General features: G+C 45.9%; 1 protein-coding gene across 2 annotated transcripts in view; it reads right to left on the bottom strand.

Moving 5' to 3' along the window:
- YTHDC2 (YTH N6-methyladenosine RNA binding protein C2) overlaps nucleotides 1-23,307 on the bottom strand; it is a 272,381-nt gene that overhangs the window by 20,452 nt on the left and 228,622 nt on the right. For both annotated transcript variants that reach the window (XM_069752951.1, XM_069752942.1), the window contains 3 exons: nucleotides 12,720-12,829; nucleotides 2,749-3,041; nucleotides 1,733-1,910 (listed from right to left, as the gene is read on the bottom strand). In XM_069752951.1, the coding sequence (XP_069609052.1) occupies nucleotides 1,733-1,910; nucleotides 2,749-3,041; nucleotides 12,720-12,829 (581 nt within the window). The remainder of the gene's footprint in view (nucleotides 1-1,732; nucleotides 1,911-2,748; nucleotides 3,042-12,719; nucleotides 12,830-23,307) is intronic.

Genomic DNA, 23,307 nt, shown 5'->3' with positions numbered 1-23,307 from the left:
GGATAACCCATTAACGAGCATGTGCAATGGTTTTATAAATTACATTTCCTAACTTTAGGGTTCTTACTGTTCATACAAGCGATTTTTTTATGCTTATTGTCAGGCTGTATTGTCACTCCATCTCCTGAAAGAAATCTAAAATTCACAATTATAGATCAAAAGTGTTTCTAAGGATATGGTTGATGGTGAATGTACAGTAGATGTTAATGGAAACCCTAAAGTTTAAGACGCTATCAAGCCTTTTAAAACTGATTCCCTAGAATACATCAATATAAGTTTGGTGGAGATCTGAATTTCACCCACCACACACAAGACTAGCTGTTTATAAGTGAAGTGACATTACTGCAAGAGAGACAGCTTTTTCAATGTTTACACCAGTTGCAGTTTGGTTTGGACTTTTAGTAGCCATACAGCAAGGTATTGCACCAATGCCTTATTTTAAGTGAATGCTGCAAAACCTTGTACCTCTGCTTCCAAAAGTACAGCATTTACAAGTATGAACTGGCCAGAAAAAAATGCAGAAATTCAGATGATTGGTAAGCATCAGACCCACCCCATCGCTGTTGATAGCTTATGCTATCATCAATTTTAAAAGAACGGATACCAACTTAAATATGAATATAATTTGTCTATAATGTCACAGCGGCTGTGGCACCACTATCTAGAGATAGATGTAGTTCGCAGAAGTCAGACCTACGACTATCATACATTTATCTGTAAATGTTTTTTTTTTTTTTTTTTTTTTTTTTACACAGTTTGTACAACTTTGCATGACAATCTCAGTGTAAAAGTTGCTACTAGTGTTGAGCGATACCGTCCGATACTTGAAAGTATCGGTATCGGATAGTATCGGCCGATACCCGAAAAATATCGGATATCGCCGATACCGATACCAATACAAGTCAATGGGACATCAAGTATCGGAAGGTATCCTCATGGTTCCCAGGGTCTGAAGGAGAGGAAACTCTCCTTCAGGCCCTGGGATCCATAGGGATGTGTAAAATAAAGAATTAAAATAAAAAATATTGATATGCTCACCTCTCCGGCGGCCCCTGGACTTCACGCTGCTATCCGGGAGGCTTCTTTGTTTAAAAAGCGCGCCTTTCGGACCTGTGAATGACGTCCCGGCTTCTGATTGGTCGCGTGCCGCCCATGTGACCGGCACGCGACCAATCAGAGGCCGCGACGTCATTCGCAGGTCCTCAATTCCTAGAATTAGCAGTTTTGTGAATGAGAATGACGTCGCGGCTTCTGATTGGCCGCGTGCCGGTCACATGGGCGGCACGCGGCCAATCAGAAGCCGCGACGTCATTCTCATTCACAAAACTGCTAATTCTAGGAATTGAGGACCTGCGAATGACGTCGCGGCCTCTGATTGGTCGCGTGCCGGTCACATGGGCGGCACGCGACCAATCAGAAGCCGGGACGTCATTCACAGGTCCGAAAGGCGCGCTTTTTAAACAAAGAAGCCTCCCGGATAGCAGCGTGAAGTCCAGGGGCCGCCGGAGAGGTGAGCATATCAATATTTTTTATTTTAATTCTTTATTTTACACATCCCTATTGATTCGATACCGATACCCGATATCACAAAAATATCGGATCTCGGTATCGGAATTCCGATACCGCAAATATCGGCCGATACCCGATACTTGCGGTATCGGAATGCTCAACACTAGTTGCTACCCAATCTGTGGGTCTGACTGATTTCAGTTACTGTACTTAAAGACACTACCTTAATAGAAGCAGGTAGAGAAGGGCTTGCACAAGGGCTGGAGTAGCTACTGCCTTCAGGAAATTTTGCAGACATCTGTTGTATTTTGTCTTCGAGTCGTTTTGGATGCTGTAAAACCCTCTCTTTAAGTTTGGGTTGTTGAGAAAAAGTCATAGGTAGAGACTTTATAGCTCTGCCGCTATAAAAAAAAACAAAGGGAAATGCTCATACATGCTCATATTTACAATAGATCACACAACTCTGGTCAATATTCTTCTTATGCCTTAGGGTACCGTCACACTAAAGCGATACGACAACGATGTCGATCGCTGCAGCGTCGCTGTGTGGTCGCTGGAGAGCTGTCACACAGACAGCTCTCCAGCGACCAACGATCCCGAAGTCCCCGGTAACCAGGGTAAACATCGGGTTACTAAGCGCAGGGCCGCGCTTAGTAACCCGATGTTTACCCTGGTTACCAGCGTAAACGTAAAAAAAACAAACACTACATACTTACATTCCTGTCACGTCCCTCAGTGCTGTGCTTCTCTGCACTGACAGTGAGCGAGGGACAGCACAGCGGTGACGTCACCGCTGTACTTTACAGCTGGCCGGCGCTCACCAGTCAGTGCGGGAAGCTGAAGGCGAGGGACATGACCAGACACCGGGAATGTAAGTATGTAGTGCCTGTTTTTTTACGTTTACACTGGTAACCAGGGTAAATATCGGGTTACTAAGCGCGGCCCTGCGCTTAGTAACCCAATGTTTACCCTGGTTACCAGTGAAGACATCACTGGATCGGCGTCACACACACCGATTCAGCGATGTCAGCGGGAGATCCAGCGACTAAATAAAGTTTCAAACGATCGGCTACGACGTACGATTCTCAGCGGGGTCCCTGATCGCAGTAGCGTGTCAGACACAGCGAGATCGTAAGGATATCGCTGGAACGTCACGGATCGTGCCGTCCTAGCGATCAAAGTGCCACTGTGTGACGGTACCCTTAGTTTTTCAGAGTTTTGGGAATACAAACAAAATACCTGTCCAAACTATACAAATCATCGGAGAAGTCTATTTCTGCTGAACTCCTATGACTTGGATTGGTCCTCCAAGAAGACGATGCTGGGAGCTCTTCAGAAGACATTGGTCTTGGTCTTTGTCCGATGCCAGAAGGCTGCTGTAGACATGCTGACTGCTCTTCATTAGTTAACACAGTTATCACTGCTCGGATGGTGGCCTCATCCACTTGAGACCAAGGTTTTGAGGGTGACTTCATCCTTCTTAGAAATAAACTGTACCACTTTTGCCTCAGATGTACTAACAAATTAGCAGACTAGAATATAAAGCAGATCAGTCACCCACCAACAGCCATGTGACACTTAGCATTAATACTTTATAGGTAAAGACAAATCCACTTTAAGGTTTCGCCAAGAAAAAAAACAAACAAAATGTAGTGTCATTCCTAAACAAGTTTTTCAATTTGGCCATTCATGCCCTCCCCAAAACGCATGAAGATCAATTCCCTAACGATTTAGTCCAATAATTTCTGGGATAGGATCTTTAACTGAACGTCTTAGTAGTCAGTTAGATACTTTACTATAACCCCTGGTGACACATACACTGGCTTTATTAAAAAGTTGCTAATATAAGAACTCGTGGTTTGTATCCTGCTTTTTTCCATACTGATTATTTACTTTAATAACTATGGACACAATTACATACCTGTGAATGCAATGGTCTAACCGTATTGCGCTGTCGAATTGGCACTCTTGACTTGCTCATAGCAGTTGCTCATAGCAGTTTATGGACATTGGACTAGGATAGGGCTGGAAAGGGGGTGGTGGGGAGGGATTTGTGTGGGGTCTAACTGTTTGTAATATGACTTTTTCTAAAATGTTTTAAAAAGTTATCTAATAAAAAAAATAAAGACATCCAAAGTCACTAAAAACATTTTTTGAAAAACTTCAGCTAGGAAGATAACTTCTACTGGATTCTCTGTGATATTGTTTCTTTGAAAAAAAATACATACCGTACCTCATTCTGGAGCATTACGAGCCCTATCTTAACCATGTTATCAAATAAAGTAATTATTCGTCTGAACTTTACTGAGTTTTTATTAACCCATTTTTTTCTATTTTATTTAAACCCTTTACGACTGCCGATATGCCTTTTATCGGCGGCAGTTAAGGGCACTTATGCTTCAGCGCCGCTTTTTAATGGCACGGAGAAATAAGTGTATAGTGCCCCCCTGAGTCGGAATTTACCCAGGGCCGCCGGTGTCTTCTTCCGGGAAGAAAATAGCGGGCGCATGCGCAGTGAAGGACAAGGACGGGGACAGCCTGAGAACCACTTTGTCCTGGTGGAAAATTAGAAAAAAGGCTCGACAGGACAGGGTGGCTAGATCCAAGACCTGCCTGATTGATGACACCGCAACAAGAAAGGCGACCTTCCAAGTAAGGTAGGTCAGCAAGACGTCCTGCAGCGGTTCGAAAGGAGTCTCCTGTCTAATACCCAGGACTAAGTTAGGGTATGTGTCCACCTTCAGGATGGCCGGAGGTTTAGTCGGAGCGGCAAACCAGCTCTGTGCTAAGCTCCGCCCCCTTCTGGGACGCAATGATGCCGGATGTGTTCATAGCACACATCCAGGATCATCGTACCCCACACATAGGGCCCTGTGTTATACCTTGCGGCGACGCAGCGTCGATACAAGGTATACGGACATGCTGCGATCTTAAAAGACGCGCCGCATGTCCGCAGTCGCAGGACCTCCGCGTGCGTGTTACCACCTATAGTGGAGACGGGATTTCATTCAATCCCCTCCACTATGCTGTAACATCTGGACGCTGCGTGTTTGCCGCTGCGTCTCTTTGCAGCGTCAAACACGCAGTGTTTACTGCACGTGGAAACATACCCTTAAGGTCCCAGGCCTCCAACAGCACTCTATAGGGGGTATCACATGGGAGACCCCCTGAATGAAAGTCCCCACTTGCAGTTCAGACGCAATCCTGCACTGGAACAAAACAGTTAAGGCAGCCGTCTGAACCTTGAGGGCGCTAAGCGCCAGGCCTGAATCCATACTGGTCTGGAGGAACTCCAAACTGGTGGAGATGGAAAACACGAGAGGAGGACGCCCGCGGTCTCTGCACCATGCAAAAAAGACTTTCCAGGTGTGGTGATCGATGCGTACCGATGCAGGCTTCCGGGCGCTAATCATGGTGGAAACCACCTGTTGGGAGAACTCAGCTTGGGTTAGGACCCAGAATTCAACAGCCAAGGCGTTAAACAAAGGGCCCCTGAGTTCTGGTGGCAAATCTGACCCTGGGAGAGTAGATCTGGTCGATCCGGTAGTCGCCAGGGAACGTCAACGACGAGCTGCACCAACTCCGCATATCACACCCGGTGTGGCCAGTCCAGAGCGACTAGGATCACTGGAGCCCCCTCCGCCTTGATCTTCCTGATGAACCTCGGCAGTAACAGAAGCAGGGGAAACACTTACGCAAGACGAAACTGGCGCGACAGAAATACAAGTGCATCCGCCCCAATGGCTTCTAGATCGAGACCGAGCTATGACCTCAGCCACCTTGGCGTTTAATTGTGAAGCCATCAGATCCACGTTCGGAGTCCCTCAGCAAAGACAGATCTGTTGGAAGAGCTCTGGATGAAGTGCCGATGTGAGACCCTGACGGCTGAGGAAGTCTGCCGCCCAGTTTTCCACGCCCGGGAAGTGATCTGCTGAAATGATCAAATGGTTCCTCTCGGCCCAGCGAAGAATGTGAACCACCTCGCGCATTGCCGCCTGCTGCGGGTGCCCCTTTGATGGTTGATATATGCCACGGCCGTGGCATTGTCCGACTGTATTCAAACGAGACGACCCGCCAGAAGAAGATGGAACCGCCGCAGGGATAACTGGATTGCCCAAATCTCCTGGACGTTGATCGGAAGGCGAGACTCCCGAGGAGACCAGCGTCCCTGGGCAGTGTGGAGACGGCCCCTCAGCTGACAATACTGGCGTTGGTGGTGACCACCAGCCATTGAACTGGAGGAAAGGATTTCCCCTGGTTGAGGGAAGACCGCAACGACCACCACCTGAGTGCCTGCTTGTACCCTGGAGACAAGCGGCACAGCCGGTGGAGGTAGAACGGGTTCCAGTCCCAGGCTGTCAGAAGCGCATGCTGCAGTAGAACCCCTCAAACCTCTCGTTTTCTGGGACCAGAATAATGACTCCGTTTTGATGAAATGAATCGATGAAATGCGCCTCTGTTTTGGGGGAACGATAGGAGAAGAAACGTGCCAAAGGGCAAGAAGAAAATTCTATTTTGTATCCGGAGGACGCCAGGTCCCTCTGTCCCATTCGTCGTGAACGACAGAGTCAGAAACAGGAGTAGGCGACCGCCTACTCTGTAGGTGTCGACCAGATAATGCCACAAGTCATTGAGCCGAGAATCTATGGGACCTGTATCCCTTAGATCTGGACTGGTTGGGTTTGGCTCTTCCACGACTGGTTGGGCTTACACGAAACCTGGAGAGCTTCCCGATCTGGAAGAGGCGGTTGTAGTGGACCAACCAGGATTACTAGGACTGGAAACGAATCTGTTGCTGACGGCGAAAGGGTCGCCTGGTCTTTTGCTGGGGAAGGAATTTACTTTTCCCTCCTGTAGCATCAGAGATAAGCTGATGCAGCTTCTCTCCAAATAAACGACCGCACTGGTATGGCAGAGAGGTTAGGAACTTTTTGGACGCAGAGTCTGTTAGCCATTCCCTGAGCCACAGTGCCCTTCTAATGGTGATGGCGTTTGATGCTACCAGTGCAGCGCAGTTAGCCGCATGCAGGCAAGCGTGCACCAAATAGTCTCCGGCCAGAGAGATCTGATTGGCCAGATCTGCTGCCACCGGGGGGAAGGTTACTGTCTTGAATTGTTTTGGTCAGGGTATCTGCCCAGGAGACCATTGCTTTAGCAACCCATGCCGAGGTAAAAGAGGGGGAGAGTGCAGAGCCAGAGGCTTCAAAACACTGAGCGAGCAAGATTCTCTATCTGACAGTCTGAGGGATTTTTAATTGAGGATCCATCTGGTAAAGATAAGAAGGTATTGGAGGCCAGATGAGATATAGGTGAACCAACTGGAGGGGATTCAGCCCATTCCTTCCGCAGATCCAATGAAAAAGGGTATCTCGCCTCAAGAGGTTTCTGTCCTGTGAAGCGTTTGTCCGGCCGCTCCCTATGCCGCTGAACTATGTCCTGAAATTCGGGATGGTTGGCAAACACCCTGTGAGGACTTTGGTCCTCTTGAAGGACAAAGCATGATCCAGGACAGAGGTAGAGTCCTCATCAACCTTCAAAGTCTGGTTGACGGCCTCAATGAGAGTATCCACCGTCACCTGATACTCCGGTAAGTCCAGGTCGAGAGACCAGTCAGACTTGTACACAGAGCTCTAGTCGATGCAGACCCCTGGCTAGCGGGAGCGAAAAACGGAGCTCACGGATACCGGGGCACGTGAGGGCCCAGGAGACGTGCTATGGGTCCGTTTTCTAGATGCCTGTGTATTTTGTGACTGAGAGCGGACCCTGCTGGCCGAGGGTTCACTTGTAGTAGAGGAACCTTCTAAGACAGGCAGATGAATGCCCCAACCCGTGGAGGGATCTTGGAGGGACTCAATCACTTTAGCCAATGAAGCCATGGACTGCGACAGTAACGAAGCCCAATCAGTGGGACTAGGTACACTGAATTCGGTAGCGGAGGGCTCCTGAGCGCATTCACGATCACAGGCCTTGCAGAGTAAAATAAAGAACTTGGCACTCAACTTAGTATGTCACTGCAAAATTATTTTTTTATTGTTGCAGTCTGTATAGACGTTTCGGTCTTAACTAGACCTTCATCAGTCCGATTGCTTGTCACAGAAGGATTAAGGTGCAGAATTGTATACACAGGATTGGAGTAATGGGCTCCTCAAAAATGTTTATGAAGTTCGGTAAAGGAGTTGCTTCTATCAGAATTACAGTCCCTGCTGTGGAAATAAGGCGAGGGCAAAGTACACCACTGCAACCCCTGGAGGACAGATATATATATTTACAGGTGGACTGTGCCCTCACCTTATTTCCACAGCAGGGACCCCTCATATGGAGTACATTAAGCCCCTGTGGCACCAGGACTGAAATCCTACTATAGGCACATTCAATGCCAGTACTAAGACTGCTATATGCTATCTTGCTACAGTTATATTTATTCTCTACATGTCAAGTATTGCAATGACATTCTAAGTTGAGTGCCAAGTTCTTTATTTTACTGCACATTGGTTTTGGTAACCTACTTGAGCACCTCACAGTAGTGCCACGCTATACTTCAAATTAGGCCTTGCAGAGTGACGTACTCTGTCCCCGTGGCACCGAAGTCTGTCAGGTGGTACATGAGGTGAAAAACACATGGTGTGCCTCAGTATATCTCCCTGCAAATATGTCTTAATAGGAAGGATCGTGCTAACAAGCCAGGGAATTACTGCAGAGAAGGGCCAAAGGGTGCATTGCAGCTGAAAGCTTACCCAGGTCCTGTGGCCCTTTGATGACAGTCCTCCCGATGCTCTGCACTTCTGAACAGTCCACTCAAGTAAAAAAGTCGTCTGGAAGACAAAGATGTCTGCCGAGAGTAGCTCAGGGAGAAAGCACCGCGAGCTGTCACGTCCAGAGTCCTCCACAAGTGTAGAAAAGGCAGCCGGTATTTAAAAAAAATGGCCGCTGGGAATACCGGAGGGCGATCTCATCCTGAACGAGAAGCGCCAAGTGCATGAGCGGAGCCACCGTTGTGAGGCAAGCAGGTGGGTGGGGCTTCCAGGTTGCAGCCTAGTATGGCCCGAAGTCGGGGGGCTAAATTTTCAGCGCCGGTCGGAACGCACCCGGAGGAGAGGAAAATCCAAGAAACTGAGAGCAGGGCACCATCAGGAAGGTTATCGACAGGCGATGAGTGCTTACCGTGCTACAGGAACCCTACTGCCGAAGCTGACCCGGGTACTTACCCATAGTGAAGGGCAGAGTTCAGACTGTTCTGCCTGTAGGTCAGCCGCTGCATTGTGGACGGTGTAGGGAGCCCTCCGTCCACATCCAGTTGTCCGCGAGGTGGAGAGGGACAATCCGCCTCCTTCCATCACCGCTGTTTGTCAGTGGTGATGCAGTGGGGGCCGCACGGATGCCATAAGTGCCTCTGGTCATCCTAAGGGTTAGATCCCCTAGGAGGGCTGGTGGTCAAGCTGTAATAAGCCTGGCTGCAGAAGCGGGTACATGGAGGCAACACTTTATGTTCCCGTCTGTTGTTGATGTGGGGAGATCGGTGCCCTGAAGGGACCCATCGCCTCTAAATAGAGCTCAGGTATACCTTTCAACGGTGCAGGAGGGGGTACGTGGAGGCGACACCCCACGTTCCCGCCTGTTTTTGGTTTGGGGAGATAAGAACCCTGAAGGGACTCGTCGCCCGCTGTAATCCATGAAAAGGAATAAGTAAAATGAGAATAAAAAAAATTAAAATTAAGATATAAAATTGTGGTCTGAAAACCAGACCCATGTGCCTCCTACAGACACTAAGCATGAAGTGGTCGGCTGGAGCCAGTGTGTGGGTGTATACCGCAAAGGAGGAGCTAATCTTTTGTATTCACTTAGTGTCAGCCTACTAGTGGCAGCATAACACCCATGGTCCTGTGTCCCCCAATGAGGCGAAGTAGAAAAATGGTTTTGTAAATTTTGTTGCAAAAATGAGGAACTGATGGGCAACTTTTAACCTTTATAACTTCCTAACAAAAAAAAATATGTTTCCAAAATTGTGCTGATGAAAAGCAGACATTTGGAAATGTTATTTATTAACTAGTTTGTGTGACACCACACTCTGATTTAAGTGTTCAAAAAATAAAACTTTGAAAATTGCTACATTTTCAAAATTTTTGCCAAATTTCCCTTTTTTTCATAAATAAACGCAAGTCATATTGAAGAAATTTTACCACTAACATGAAGTACAATATGTCATAAACAATATTTTCAAACTTTGAATTTCTATGTCCTTAAATCAGAAATAGGTCACACAAAAAAATTAATAAATAACATTTCCCACGTCTACTTTACATCAGCACAATTTTTTTCATTTTTACAACAAAATTTACAAAACCATTTTTTTTTTAGAGACCACATCACATTTGAAGTCACTTTGAGGGGTGTACATGACAGAAAATACCCAAAAGTGACACCATTCTAAAAACTGCACCCCTCAATGTGCTCAAAACCACATTCAAGAAGTTTATTAACCCTTTACGTGCTTCACAGGAACTGAAGCAATGTGGAAGGAAAACATGAACATTTAACTTTTTTTCAGAAACATTTTACTTCAGAACCAATTTTTTTATTTTCACAAGTGTAAAAAGAGAAAATGAACCACAAAAGTTGTTGTGCAATTTCTCTTAAATACCCTGATACCCCATATGTGAGGGGGTAAACCACTGTTTGGGTGCATGGCAGAGCTCAGAAGGGAAGGAGTGCCGTTTGACTTTTTCAACTTAGAATTGGCTGGAATTGAAATCGGACACCATGTCGCGTTTGGAGAGCACCTGATGTGCCTAAGCAGTGAAAAACCCCCACACGTGACACCATTTTGGAAACTAGTTCCCCCCAAGGAACTTATTTAGACGTGTGGAGAGCACTTTGATCCCCTAAGTGCTTCACAGAAGTTTATAAAGTAGAGCCGTGAAAATAAAAAAAATCATATTTTTCCACAAAAATTATCTTTTCGCCCCTACATTTTTATTTATATAGGAGAAATTAGACCCCCAAAGTTGTTTTGCAATTTGTCCCGAGTATGTCGTTACCCCATACCCATTTTGGGTTAAACCACTGTTTGGGTGCATGGCAGGGCTCAGAAGGGAGGGAGCACCGTTTGACTTTTTGAACGCAAAATTGGCTGGAATGAATGGTGGTGCCATGTCGCGTTTGGAGAACTCCTGATGTACCTAAACAGTGGAAACCCCCAATTCTAACTCCAACCCTAACCCCAACACACCTCTAACCCTAATCCCAACCCTAACCATATCCCTAACCACAGACCTAACCCTAATCCCAACCCTAACCACAACCCTAATCCCAACACACCCCTAACTCTAATCCCAACCCTAACCATAAAACTAACCACACCCCTAACCCTAATCCCAATCCTAACTAACACACACCTAACCCTAATCCCAACCCTATCAGTAATCCCAACTCTAACCCTAAACCTAGCCCTAACCATAACTTTAGCCCAACTCAATTTAGCCCACCTCTAACCCGAATGGAAAAATGGAAATAAATATATATATTTATTTTATTATTTTTCACTGTGGTAGGGTTTATCACAGTGATCAAAATGAACCAATAGGAAATTTACCTATTGTTGCCGGGTGCCAGCCAGCAGATCTCATTTTCTCACGGAAGAAGACGCCAGCAGCCCGGGGAAATTCACCGGTGGAAGCTGAAGGATCCAGGGACAACGGAGGTATCGGGAGGGATCGGAGGACCCTATTTCTCTCTCCTCTGATGTGCGATCACATCAGAGGAGAAATTAAATAGAAAATCTGACTTTTTTGTGTTCGCCATTATACTTTTAATAACGGCGATCGCAACACCGGGGTAATAAAAACGGACCCGAATCATGTTCTGTGGGTTCTCAGCTACCCCCAGGAGCCGAGACCCCTGAGAAATTCTGACTCTGGGGGGGCGCTATACACATAAACCTCAGCGCCGTTAAAAAGCGGCGCTGTGGTTTACGTACCCTTAACTGCCACCGTTAAAAGGCGTATCGGCGGTCGTTAAGGGGTTAAGTATCAAATTGTCTCTGTCACCAAGGGGATAATAATTGTGACAACATGGCGAGCATAACTTTTTTTTACCCCATACAATCAAAATTTTTATCAAATTTCCAGTATCTTTAGGAAATATCTAACTATCCTTTATCAAAATCAATCTCTATCTTGCATTATTGAAAATGGAGTTAACTTTGTAGCACGTAGATTGCGTACGATATGCAACATCATCCCACCCAAATATTGCTCTATGATTGACAAATATACCAGTAACAAAAATAATTGGTTGAGCTCACAAGGTTGCTATAATGTGCAAAGTAGGTTTACACTTTGCCCCCACTTATTTGTAACAAACCTATCTTTTTTTCCAACATTATCAATAATTCATCCCTATCGCATGTGGTCCGTTCACTACAACACCACATACATAGCTGACATTACAGAATGCACACAGTGCAAGCTCCAATGTGTGGGATGTACATCCTGCAAAATGAAAATTTGAATAGTAGAACATGTTGATGGATCCATTACCAAGATGCCTGATGACATTAATACACAAATTTTAAAATGTAAAATCTCAGGTGCATGCAAACATTTTTTTGAGAAACACTCAGGTGATGAGGGTTTTCAGGATCGAAAGAGTACATAAACCAAGTAGGAGGAGGGAATTGGCTGGGAATATTAAAAGCACGAGAGGCTTTTTGGATTTGTAAATTAAATACCCATTCACCCAATGGTCTTAATTACAGAGAGGAACTTAATGATTTTTTCTTTACTAATTATTGTGACTAAAATTCATTATTTTGTGACTATTTAAATACACCTTTATGGAACACATTTGTATCGGTGTATCCATTTTCCTTGTTCATCCCACCCATATTTACTATTTAATGAAGTACCCCACATGTGGCTGTCAGCTTTGATTACAGGTTTTTCTACCAAAATTACATAAGCATAATGTTTTGGGTATTTTTTAATATGTGAACATTCTGACAATTTTTTTATTCTGTATGATTAAAGGCCAAGTTTTAACCTAGTGTTCTATTGGTTCTGGAGAACATCCCATTTCAGACCGTTGAGATTCATAAAAAGGACTAAATCCACTGCCCCTTGGGTTTTTTAACTACCGTATCTCTAGTAAAGAGAAAGTGCTAACTTATTAACTTATTAGCCAGAAGTCAGTACATGTGCTATTTTTACTATTACCTCCTGATCAAACTTAAAATGTAACCACTCGTCCAGCTTTAATGTAGCTAACGTAGCCGTGCTTCTGTCCTCCATCTCACTGTCACTGCTCTCATTATCATCCAGTGCTGCTGAAATAAAGATACAAGAAAAATAAACCTCTCTATACCAAATCCTAACAGTTGTCACAAGCAGGAAAAAGCCTGTATAAAAAGCAGCATACACCAATCATCAATTAATACCAGATGTCAAAAAAGACAGCCAGAAAATGTGTTGGCAGGGAAATATGACTTGCCAGTATGTCATAATTGTCATTAATTTAGAACTCAGGCATGGCAACAAGAGGTTATTAAAAATGCAAAGAAAAATATATAAAATAGAGAAAGTCTGGGCGCAAATGTATAAGTAGTTTAGAAAGGCTTACTCTACAACAGGGGTCCCCAACCTGTAGCTCGGGAGCCACATGTGGCTCGCGGTCCCAGGAACTGTGGCTCGAGACTGCCAGCTTGGTGCATTAGCTCCAGGTCTAGTAAACAGATATGAAGAGCACATCTCAAAATAGTGAATTTTTGAGTAGCCCAGCACAGAAGATCAGATCTGGATGCACATATACTGGTCTTAAGGGTTTAGAGATGTTTTAGGTATGGTACGCTGGAGGATGATACTACCTATTAGAGGAGGTTCTTGAAGCTGGATGCAACAGTGTGTTGGGAGTCCTTGATGGGATAATACTGAATTGGGGCATTGTGGGAACCCCAGGGTCTCAGAGTGATTTCTGTGGAAAAGCTTCGGTTATCATTATACTCGTAATGGGGGCTCTGGTTGACACGAATTTGAAGGGGACAGAAGCAGGATGTTGCTCGTGACCCCCTCAGAGCTGAATGTGGCTCGCAACCCTATCTCAGTGCTGAATGTGGCTCTCAAGGTCAAAAAGGTTGGGGACCGCTGCTCTACAAATTGCATGTGCAATAGCTGTGGATGGTATGATGAAGAATCAAACTTTCTGCTGGGAATCTAAAGAAGTCCCATGAAGTGAACTAAGCCAAATTCATTAATATTATTATTTAGTTTTAGAGTACCATTGATTCCATGGTGCTGCACATGAGAAGGGGTTACATACAGGATAATAGTATAAAACACAGTGTACAAACTAACAATTACAGACTGTTAAAGAAAGAAGAGGGCCCTGCCCTTGCGGACTTACAGTCTACAGCAGTGGTCCCCAACCTTTCTGACCTTGAGAGCCACATTCAGGTCTGCAAGAGGGTCGCGAGCCACATCCAGCTACTGCCCCCCCTCACAGTAGTGGAAACCAAAGCCCACATTACGGGTATAATGATAACCAAAGCTTTTCCACACAAATCACCCAAAAGCAGTATACTAGGATCCAGGGGTTCCCACCACACCCCCATTCAGCATTCTCCCATCACGCACTCCCAACAGTCACATCCAGCTTCAAGCTCCTCCTCTGACCTGTAGTATCCTGTCTCCAGCATACCATACTTAAATTATCTCTAAACCCCTAAGACCACTAGATGTGTACCCAGATCTGCTCTTCTTTGCAGGGCTACTCACAAAGTTCACCATTTTGAGATGTGCTCTTCATACCAGTTTACTAAATCTGGAGCTAATGCACCAAGCTGGCAGACAGCCGCGAGCCACAATTCATGGGACTGCGAGCCACATGTGGCTCCCGAGCTACAGGTTGGGGACCCCTGGTCTACAGGATAATTGGGGAGGAGACAGTAGGGTAAGGGGTTGAAGCAGCTTCGGTGGCAGCAGGGTCATTGCAGCATGTAAGCCTTCCTCAAGAGATGGGGTTTCAAATTCTGCCTAAAGGTTCAAATTGTGGCGAACAGTCAGATGTGTTAAGGGATATCCAAGAAAAAAGAAGAAAATGTTCCAGCTTCCAAGTAAAATATACAAATTTGAATCCAACATATTAAAATAAGGAGACAACTCCTGGGACGGCATTATACACATAGTAAAGCGAGCGACGCGTTTCGACCAAGCGGTCTTTATCACAGCTTTACTATGTGTATGATGCCGTCCCAGGAGTTGTCTCCTCATTTTAATATGTTGGATTAAAATTTGTATATTTTACTTGGAAGCTGAAACATTTTCTTATTTTTTCTTGGATATCCCTTACGTCACGTCTGGACGGAGTTCCGGGCTTCCTGCATTTCTTCGGTGTGCTGGCTCCTTGCTTTCTATGTTAGATGTGTTAAGGCACAGAATTCCAGAGAATGAGGGACACTCAGGAGAAGTCTTGGAAGCGATTGGGCAAGGAACGTATACACTGTTAAAATTATTATGCAAATTGGATTTAAGTGTCATAAAGATTTAATTGTCTTGTTTTTCAAATAAACTTGTGGATGGTATTGTGTCTCAGGGCTCAATAGATAACTGAAATCAATCTTAAACACGTGATAATTAGTTTTCCAGGTGATTCTAATTAAAGGAAAACTACTTAAAAATGATGTTCCACATTATTAAGCAGGCCAAAGTTTTCAAGCAATATGAGAAATAAAAAGGATCTCTCTGCTGCTGCTGAAAATCGTTAAATAGTGCAATGCCTTGGACAAGATATGAAAAAATTAGATACTTCTCAAAAACTTTGTGATCATCATACTGTGAAGAGATTTGTGACTGAAACAGAGCACAGACAGAGTTCATGCAGATAAAAGCGTAATGAGGAAAGTTTCTGCCAGACAAATTCATTGGATTAAGAGAGCAGCTGCCAAAATACCATTACAAAGCAGCAAACAGTTATTTGAAGCTGCTGGTGCCTTTGGAGCCCCTCGAACCTCAAGGTGTATGATCCTTCAAAGGCTTGCTGTGGTGCATAAACCTACTATTCGGCCAACCCTAAACAGTGTTCATGAGCAGAAACAGTTGCAGTGGGCCCAGACATACATGAAGACTAATTTTCAAACAGTCTTGTTTACTGATGAGTGTCGAGCAACCCTGGATGGTCCAGATGGATGGAGTAGTGGATGGATGGCCACCATGTCGCAACAAGGCTGCGACGTCAGCAAGGAGGTGGAGAAATCATGTTTTGGGCCGGAATCATGGGAAAACAGCTGGTGGGGCCCTTTAAGGTTCCTGAAGATGTGAAAATGACCTCTGTAAAGTAAATAGCGTTTCTGACTGACAACTTTCTTCCATGGTCTAAAAGCAGAAACGTGCCTTCAGGAGCAAAATCATCTTCATGCTTGACAATGCCCCATCTAATGCTGCAAATAATACCTCTGAGTCATTGGCTGCTATGGGCATAAAAGGAGATAAACTCATGGTGTGGCAACCATCTTCCCCTGACCTCAACCCTATAGAAAACCTTTGGAGTATCATCCAGCACAAGATCTATAAGGGTGGGAGGCAGTTCACATCAAAACAGCAGCTCTGGGAAGCTATTCTGACTTCATGCAAAGACGTACAAGCAGAAACTCTCCAAAAACTCAAGAATGCAAGAATTGTGAAGGTGATATCAAAGAAGGGTTCCTATGTTAACATGTAACTTGGCCTGTTAGGATGTTTTGGAGTTAAATAGCTTTTTGTTCAGTGAAAGTGACCTCCTAATGCTGCAAATTCACCAAATGAGCATTTTCAGTTCTTTAAAACATTAAATGTTTAGAAATTCTACTGTGCCTAATAAATTGGAACAGTGCATTTTGAGTTTTTATTCATTTTGGAGATTATACTGTTATCATTGGGAGGTTTCTTCAATAAAATTCGATGTATACTCTAACGGGTGATGACTTTTATTAGACTGACTGTCATTTGCACCGACCATTTAGGAAAATCCGAGAAAAATGTTATCTGCATAATAATTTGGAACATAGTGTATGTGTGGACGAGAAAAAGAGGTCTCGGGAAGACCGGAGTTTGCGTGTTGAACGATATCAGTACATTAGTTCGGAGATAAAGGGAGTAGACAGATTATGGATGGCTTTGTAGGTCAGTGTTAGAAGTTTGAACTGCATACGTTGTGGAATTGGGGGGCCAATTAAGGGATTTGCACAGGGGAGAAGCAGAATAGAGTGGAGAGAGGTGGATTAGTTGAGACAGCAGAGTTAATGACAGACGGGAGAGGTGCGAGAGTGTTAACTGGGAGGCCACCGATGAGGATATTGCAGTAAATGAGGGGGGAGATGAGGGCATGTACGAACATTTTAGTAGCTTCAGAGTTTAGGAAAAGACAAATTTAGGAAATATTTTATTGTGTTGGAGGAGGCAAGAGATTGGATGTGCGGTTTGAAGGACAGGAAAGAGTTAAGGGTAACTCCAAGGCAGAAAGGATGATGTCATTAATTGAAATAAATAGATCGGGTTTGGGGGTTAGGCAAGAAATATGATGAGTTCCGTTTTGTCCACGATGAGTCTTAGGAAGCGAAGGGAGAAGGAGGATATGGCTGATTCTAAATAGCAGACAGGTAGATCTGAGTGTCATTAGCATATAGGTGGTAATGCAAGCCATGGGACTTTACAAGCTGTCCTATGCCAAAGGTATAGATTACGAAAAGTAGGGGTCCCAGAACAGAGCCTTGAGGGACACCCAACAGAAAGAGGGTGTAGGTTATCAAAGAGTTAGATTCAAGGTGTGAGGAAAGTGCAGCATGGACATGCGGTTCCAGGAGTTTGCTGGGGAACAGCAGCAGCGATATAGCATGATAGCTGGATGCAGAGGTCGGGTCGAGGGAGGGTTTTCTTAAGGAAAGGTGTGATTGTGGTTTGTTTGAAAGCAGAAGGGATGGCACCAAAAGTTAACAATATGTTGAAGAGATGGGTTAGCACTGGGACAAGTGTGTTGTGAAGTTGGTGATGAGGTGGGATAGCATGAGATCAAGTGCACAAGTGGGATTTGGAGAGGAGAAGAGAAAGTTCTCCTTCAGGGATTGTGATTAAGAGGCTAATGGGGAGGGCCAGTGGTCTGTTATATGTAGGAGTTGTGGTTTTGTGCAAAAAAAAAAAACTTGTCTTGTTTGGTCAATCTTTTTTTTTGAATATAAGTCTTCTGCAGAGATGAGGGAGGTTAGAAGGGGCAGTGGTGGGTGGAGGGAGTTAAAGGTGTTTGAATAGCTGTTTGGCGTTGTGGGATACAGAGGATAACAGAATGGTGAAGTAGTCTTGTTTAGCACAGGTGAGGGCTGACTTGAATGTGGTGAAATCTTCTAGCAAGGGCATTTTCTTCCAGTGCCGCTGCGCAACCCTGGACACTTACTGAAGCTTTGTAGTGAGGTTGTAGAGCCAGAGTTGTCAATTGACATGTTGTACTCTGCCACAAGAGGGGAGACAGGGGCAATAGCTGATACAAGCGTAGAGTTAAGGTACCTTCACACATAACGATATTGTTAACGATATCGTTGCTTTTTGTGACGTAGCAACGATATCGTTAATAAAATCGTTATGTGTGACAGCGACCAACGACCAGGCCCCTGCTGGGAGATCGTTGGTTGCTGAAGAAAGTCCAGAACTTTATTTCGTCGCTGGATCTCCCGTGGACATCGCTGGATCGGCGTGTGTGACACCGATCCAGCGATGTCTTCACTGGTAACCAGGGTAAACATCGGGTAACTAAGCGCAGGGCCGCTCTTAGTAACCTGATGTTTACCCTGGTTACCATCCTAAAAGTAAAAAAAACAAACAGTACATACTTACCTAACGCTGTCTGTCCTCCAGCGCTGTGCTCTGCACTCCTCCTGTACTGGCTGTGAGCGTCGGTCAGCCGGAAAGCAGAGCGGTGCTCACACAGACAGTACAGGAGGAGTGCAGAGCACAGCGCTGGAGGACAGACAGCGTTAGGTAAGTATGTACTGTTTGTTTTTTTTACTTTTAGGATGGTAACCAGGGTAAACATCGGGTTACTAAGCGCGGCCCTGCGCTTAGTTACCCGATGTTTACCCTGGTTACCGGCATCGTTGGTCGCTGGAGAGCTGTCTGTGTGACAGCTCTCCAGCGACGCTGCAGCGATCGGGATCGTTGTCGGTATCGCTGCAGCGTCGCTTAATGTGAAGGGGCCTTTATAGAAAACAGTGGCACTGTCTGTGTCGTGGAGTGAAGTTGATGGACATGGGGGGGGAGGTGAGGAGGACAGGAAAGAGAAAGTGAGTAGATGGTGGTCAGATAGGGATTCCGATATCACCTAATAGGTTTAGCATACCTTTGAGGCTGCGCAAAATAGGCAAGTCTTTGAGAAATTAAAGAGGCCCTTCCATGAAGTTTTGATTTTCTCAGTGACATCACCGTTGGGTTACTCTATGCATGAGTCAGAAGTCTCTTTTACAATGTAAGTATATGGACTGTCGTTCTGGCGCTTCATAGACTTACATTGTAAAAGCCACTTCTGCGTCAAGCGAGAGAGCACAGTGTGACCTGGAGAGTCTGAAGAGTAGTGAAGTCACTGCAATGAGAAGCAGAACTGTACTGGATACCAGAGAAGACTGGTAGGTGAGTATATCAATACGCTCACAACTGCACTGCATCCACATGTACACAGGTTTTGTGAAAACAAAAATTCATGCAAGGGCTTTTTCAATACATTCTCCCATAACCTCTTCACACATCTAGGTGCAAGAGAGTTTCCAAAGTTCAAAAAATTGATATGCACCATGATATATCCTGGGTACTAATAATAGGTCCAGAATGTTCACACGTTGCGTTTTTGCTGCATTTTTTTCTGCAGGCAAAACCTGAAGGCGGAGGCCGTAAAACTACCTTATCCTGATGAAGAACCAAGAAATGGGGCGACTGGAGAGCGCCACTAACTCCGAGACGCGCCTAAAAGAGGTCATGGCTACCAGAAACGCCACCTTGCAGGACAGAACAGATAGTGATTCCTCATGGAGAGGTTCAAGGGGGGGAACCCCACTGAGCCTCCAGAACAAGAGTGAGGTCCCAGGGATCCACGGGAGTCTGGTACAGGAGAGCCGCATGCACCACTCCTTGAACAAATAGGGATTTTTATGTTACTCACCGTAAAATCCTTTTCTCCGAGACGCTCATTGGGGGACACAGAACTGTGTATGCTACTGCCGCCATGTCTAGAAATAACCCCACTTAATGAACAAGTCAGAAAAAAATGAAACAAAGAAAAGAGCCATCTGGCTAACAGGGAGGGAGCTGTGTCCCCCAATGATCGTTTCGGAGGAAAGGATTTTACGGTGAATAACACAAAAATCCCTATTTCTCCTTCGCCTCATTGGGGGACACAGGACTGTGGGATGTCCTAAAGCAGTCCCTGGGTGGGGAATTAAATCACCGGTATAACATCCAGGCATCTGCCGACTATAAGTGTGCTAACGCTGCCTGAAGAATCCTTCTACCCAGACTTGCATCTGCAGAAGTCTGAGTATGGACATTGTAGTGTTTGGAAAAGGTATGCAAACTAGACCAGGTTGCGGCCTTGCAAACCTGTTCTGCTGAAGCCTGGTGCCAAAGCGCCCAGGAAGCCCCCACTGCCCGAGTGGAATGCGCTTTAATTCCGGCCGGAACGGCTACTCCCTTGACGCGGTAGGCCTCCTGAATAGCCGATTTTATCCACATGGCCAAGGTTGATCTCGAGGCCGCAAGACCCTTCCTGCGACCCTCAGGGAGGACAAACAGCGCATCCATCAGCCGAAAAGGTGCTGTCTGAGACACGTACCTTCTCAGTGCTCTCACTAGGTCTAACGTATAGAGAGCTTTTTCCACACGGTGCGTTGGCACCGGACAGAAAGAAGGCAAGACAATGTCCTCGTTAATGTGGAACGAAGAAACAACCTTTGGCAAAAAGGAAGGTGCTGGTCTGAGCACCACTTTATCCTGATGGAACCGTAGAAAAGGAGCCTGACAGGATAGAGCAGCCAGCTCTGATACCAGTCTAATTGAAGTGACGGCCACCAAGAATACAACCTTCCAGGAAAGATAAGTTAAAGAGACGTTCTGAAGGGGTTCGAAAGGAACTTCCTGCAAGGCACTTAAGACCAGATTAAGGTCCCAAGCATCCAAGGGGGCTCTGTAAGGAGGAACCTTATGAGCTACTCCCTGTAGGAAAGTTTTTACCTGTAGATTAATAGCGATTCTGTGCTGAAAATGTACCGACAAGGCTGATATCTGTCTTCTAAGTGTACTCGGTGCAAGCACTGAATCCAGGCCGGTCTGGAGAAACTCAAGAATGTTTGGGATGGAGAAACGCAGTGGGGGGAGCCCACGCCCTCTGCACCATGAAAGGAAAACCTTTCAGGTGTGATGATAACTACGTGCAGAGACGGATTTCCGGGCGCTAATCATGGCAGCGGCTACCTCTTGGAAAAACCCGGATCCAAGATTCAATGGCCAGGCCCCTAAGTTCTGGTGGTAGATCGGGCCCTGCGAAAGTAGATCCGGGCGGTCTGGAAGCCACCACGGAGCTCTGGCGAGTAGCTGCACTAGGTCTGCGTACCATGACCGATGAGGCCAATCTGGAGCGACCAGGATAGAGGGAACTCCTTCTGCCCTAACCTTTCTGATTACCTTCAGGAGCAGTGCTAGAGGGGGAAACATATGGGAGATGAAACTGGCCCCAAGGCAAAACTAATGCGTCCACAGCAATCGCCTGTGGATCTCGATATCGGGCGACAAACCTGGGTACTTTGGCATTCCTCCCGGAAGCCATCAGGTCTACGTCCGGGGTTCCCCAGAGATAACATATCTGCAGAAATACTTCGGGATGTAGAAACCATTCCCCGGATTCAAGACCCTGTCGACTGAGAAAATCTGCAGCCCAGTTTTTCTCGCCCGGGATGTGGACTGCCGAAATCACTGAGTGATTCCTCTCGGCCCAGCAGAGGACTTGTTTTACCTCGTGCATGGCCGCCCTGCTGCGGGTACCCCCTTGATGATTTATGTATGCTACCGCTGTTGCATTGTCCGATTGAATCCGGACAGGGTGGCCTTCCAGAAGATGATGGAAATGCTGCAACGCCATCCGAATTGCCCGAATCTCCAACAGATTGATCGGGAGGGTTGACTCCTGCGAGGACCAGCGTCCCTTGGCTGTGTGGCAGTAAAATACTGCTCCCCAACCTAGGAGGCTGGCGTCTGTCGTGACCACCAGCCACTGGATTGGGGGAAAAGGTTTCCCCTGTTGAAGAGATGGACTCGTTGACCACCATGAGAGATCCTGTCCGACCTGGAAAGATAGATGGCACCTGAGGTTGAGAGAGAATGGATTCCTGTCCCACACTGATAACAGAGCATGCTGGAGAGGGGGCGAAGATGGAGCTGCGCAAAAGGCACTGCTTCTAGTCGCCACCATTCTCCCTAAGACCCTCATGCAAAACCGAATTGTGTGATAGACTGGCCGGCGAAGGGTCACCACCTCTTGCCGAAGTTTCAGGACCTTGTCCCGAGGTAGGATTGTCAAGCCTTGTAAGGTGTTGAAAAACATCGCTAGAAAAGAAATTCTCCGGGATGGTACGAGGGACGATTTTTCTCAGTTCACCAGCCACCCTAGACGAGAAAGAGTGCCTAGAGTAATGCTGACGTTTTCCTCGCAGACCCGAAAAGATGGCCCCTTGATGAGGAGATCGTCTAAGTAAGGTAAAATGAGTATGAATGCAGGATGGACACAACAGCCGCCATGACCTTTGTGAACACTCTGGGGGCGGTGGCTAGCACGAAAGGTAAGGTTGTGAACTGAAAATGCAGATTGCCTACGGCGAAACGTAGGAATCCTTGATGCGCAGGAAATATGGGAATGTGCAGATATGCATCTTGAATATCTATTGAAGCTAAGAACTCTCCTTTTTCCATTGACGCAATGACCGATCGAAGAGACTCCATTCAAAAGCGACAAATGTTGACAAACCTGTTTAAATGTTTCAGGTCCAGAATGGGCCTTACCAATTCGTCCTTTTTGAGAACTAAGAACAGGTTGAAATAGACCCCTGAAATCTTTCTTCCTTTGGAACTGGAATGATGACCTCGCGGAGCCAAAGAGACTCTATAGAATTGAACAGGGCCTGTAACCGGGATTATGAGCTGGGAAGGCGGGAAGGAAAGAACCTGCACGGAGGAAGGTTGACAAACTCTATCTTGTATCCTGAAGATACCAGTTCTCTTACCCATTTGTTGTGAACCACAGTGAGCCAGAACTGGTGAAAAAAAAGAGTAGGCGGCCGCCTACTTTGTCGGCGGGGACCAGAGGCCGACTCCAATCATTTGGCCGAAAACCTATGGGACCTAGATCCCCTTCCCCTCCCCTGAGATCGCATTCTTCCCAACGGGTTAGCCCTGTATGAGATCTGATGATCTTTGTCCTGATTGGGTCACCCTGGAGCAGCGGGATTTGACGTTGAGGTCCACCTGGTATTGCGAAAGGGCTTAAAGCGAGCCTGGAATTGACGACGAAAAGGCTGCTTAATCTTCTGCTGTGGAAGAAAATTGCTTTTTTCCTCCGGTTGTATCAGAAATGAGCTGATCCAAGTTTCTCCAAATAATCGGCCCCCCTGATAAGGAAGGGTTGTAAGAGATTTCTTAGAGGTAGAATCTGCTCGCCATGTTCTCAACCAAACATCCCTTCTGATGGCAATAGCGTTTGCTGCCGCTGAAGCCGCACAGTTTGCTGCGTCTAAAGACGCATTGATCAGGT

The sequence above is a fragment of the Ranitomeya imitator genome, chromosome 1, assembly GCF_032444005.1.
Source record: "Ranitomeya imitator isolate aRanImi1 chromosome 1, aRanImi1.pri, whole genome shotgun sequence".
Taxonomy (NCBI): domain Eukaryota; kingdom Metazoa; phylum Chordata; class Amphibia; order Anura; family Dendrobatidae; genus Ranitomeya; species Ranitomeya imitator.
The sequence above is the reverse complement of the archived record's forward strand: the minus strand, read 5'-3'. Positions and strand labels throughout refer to the sequence as shown.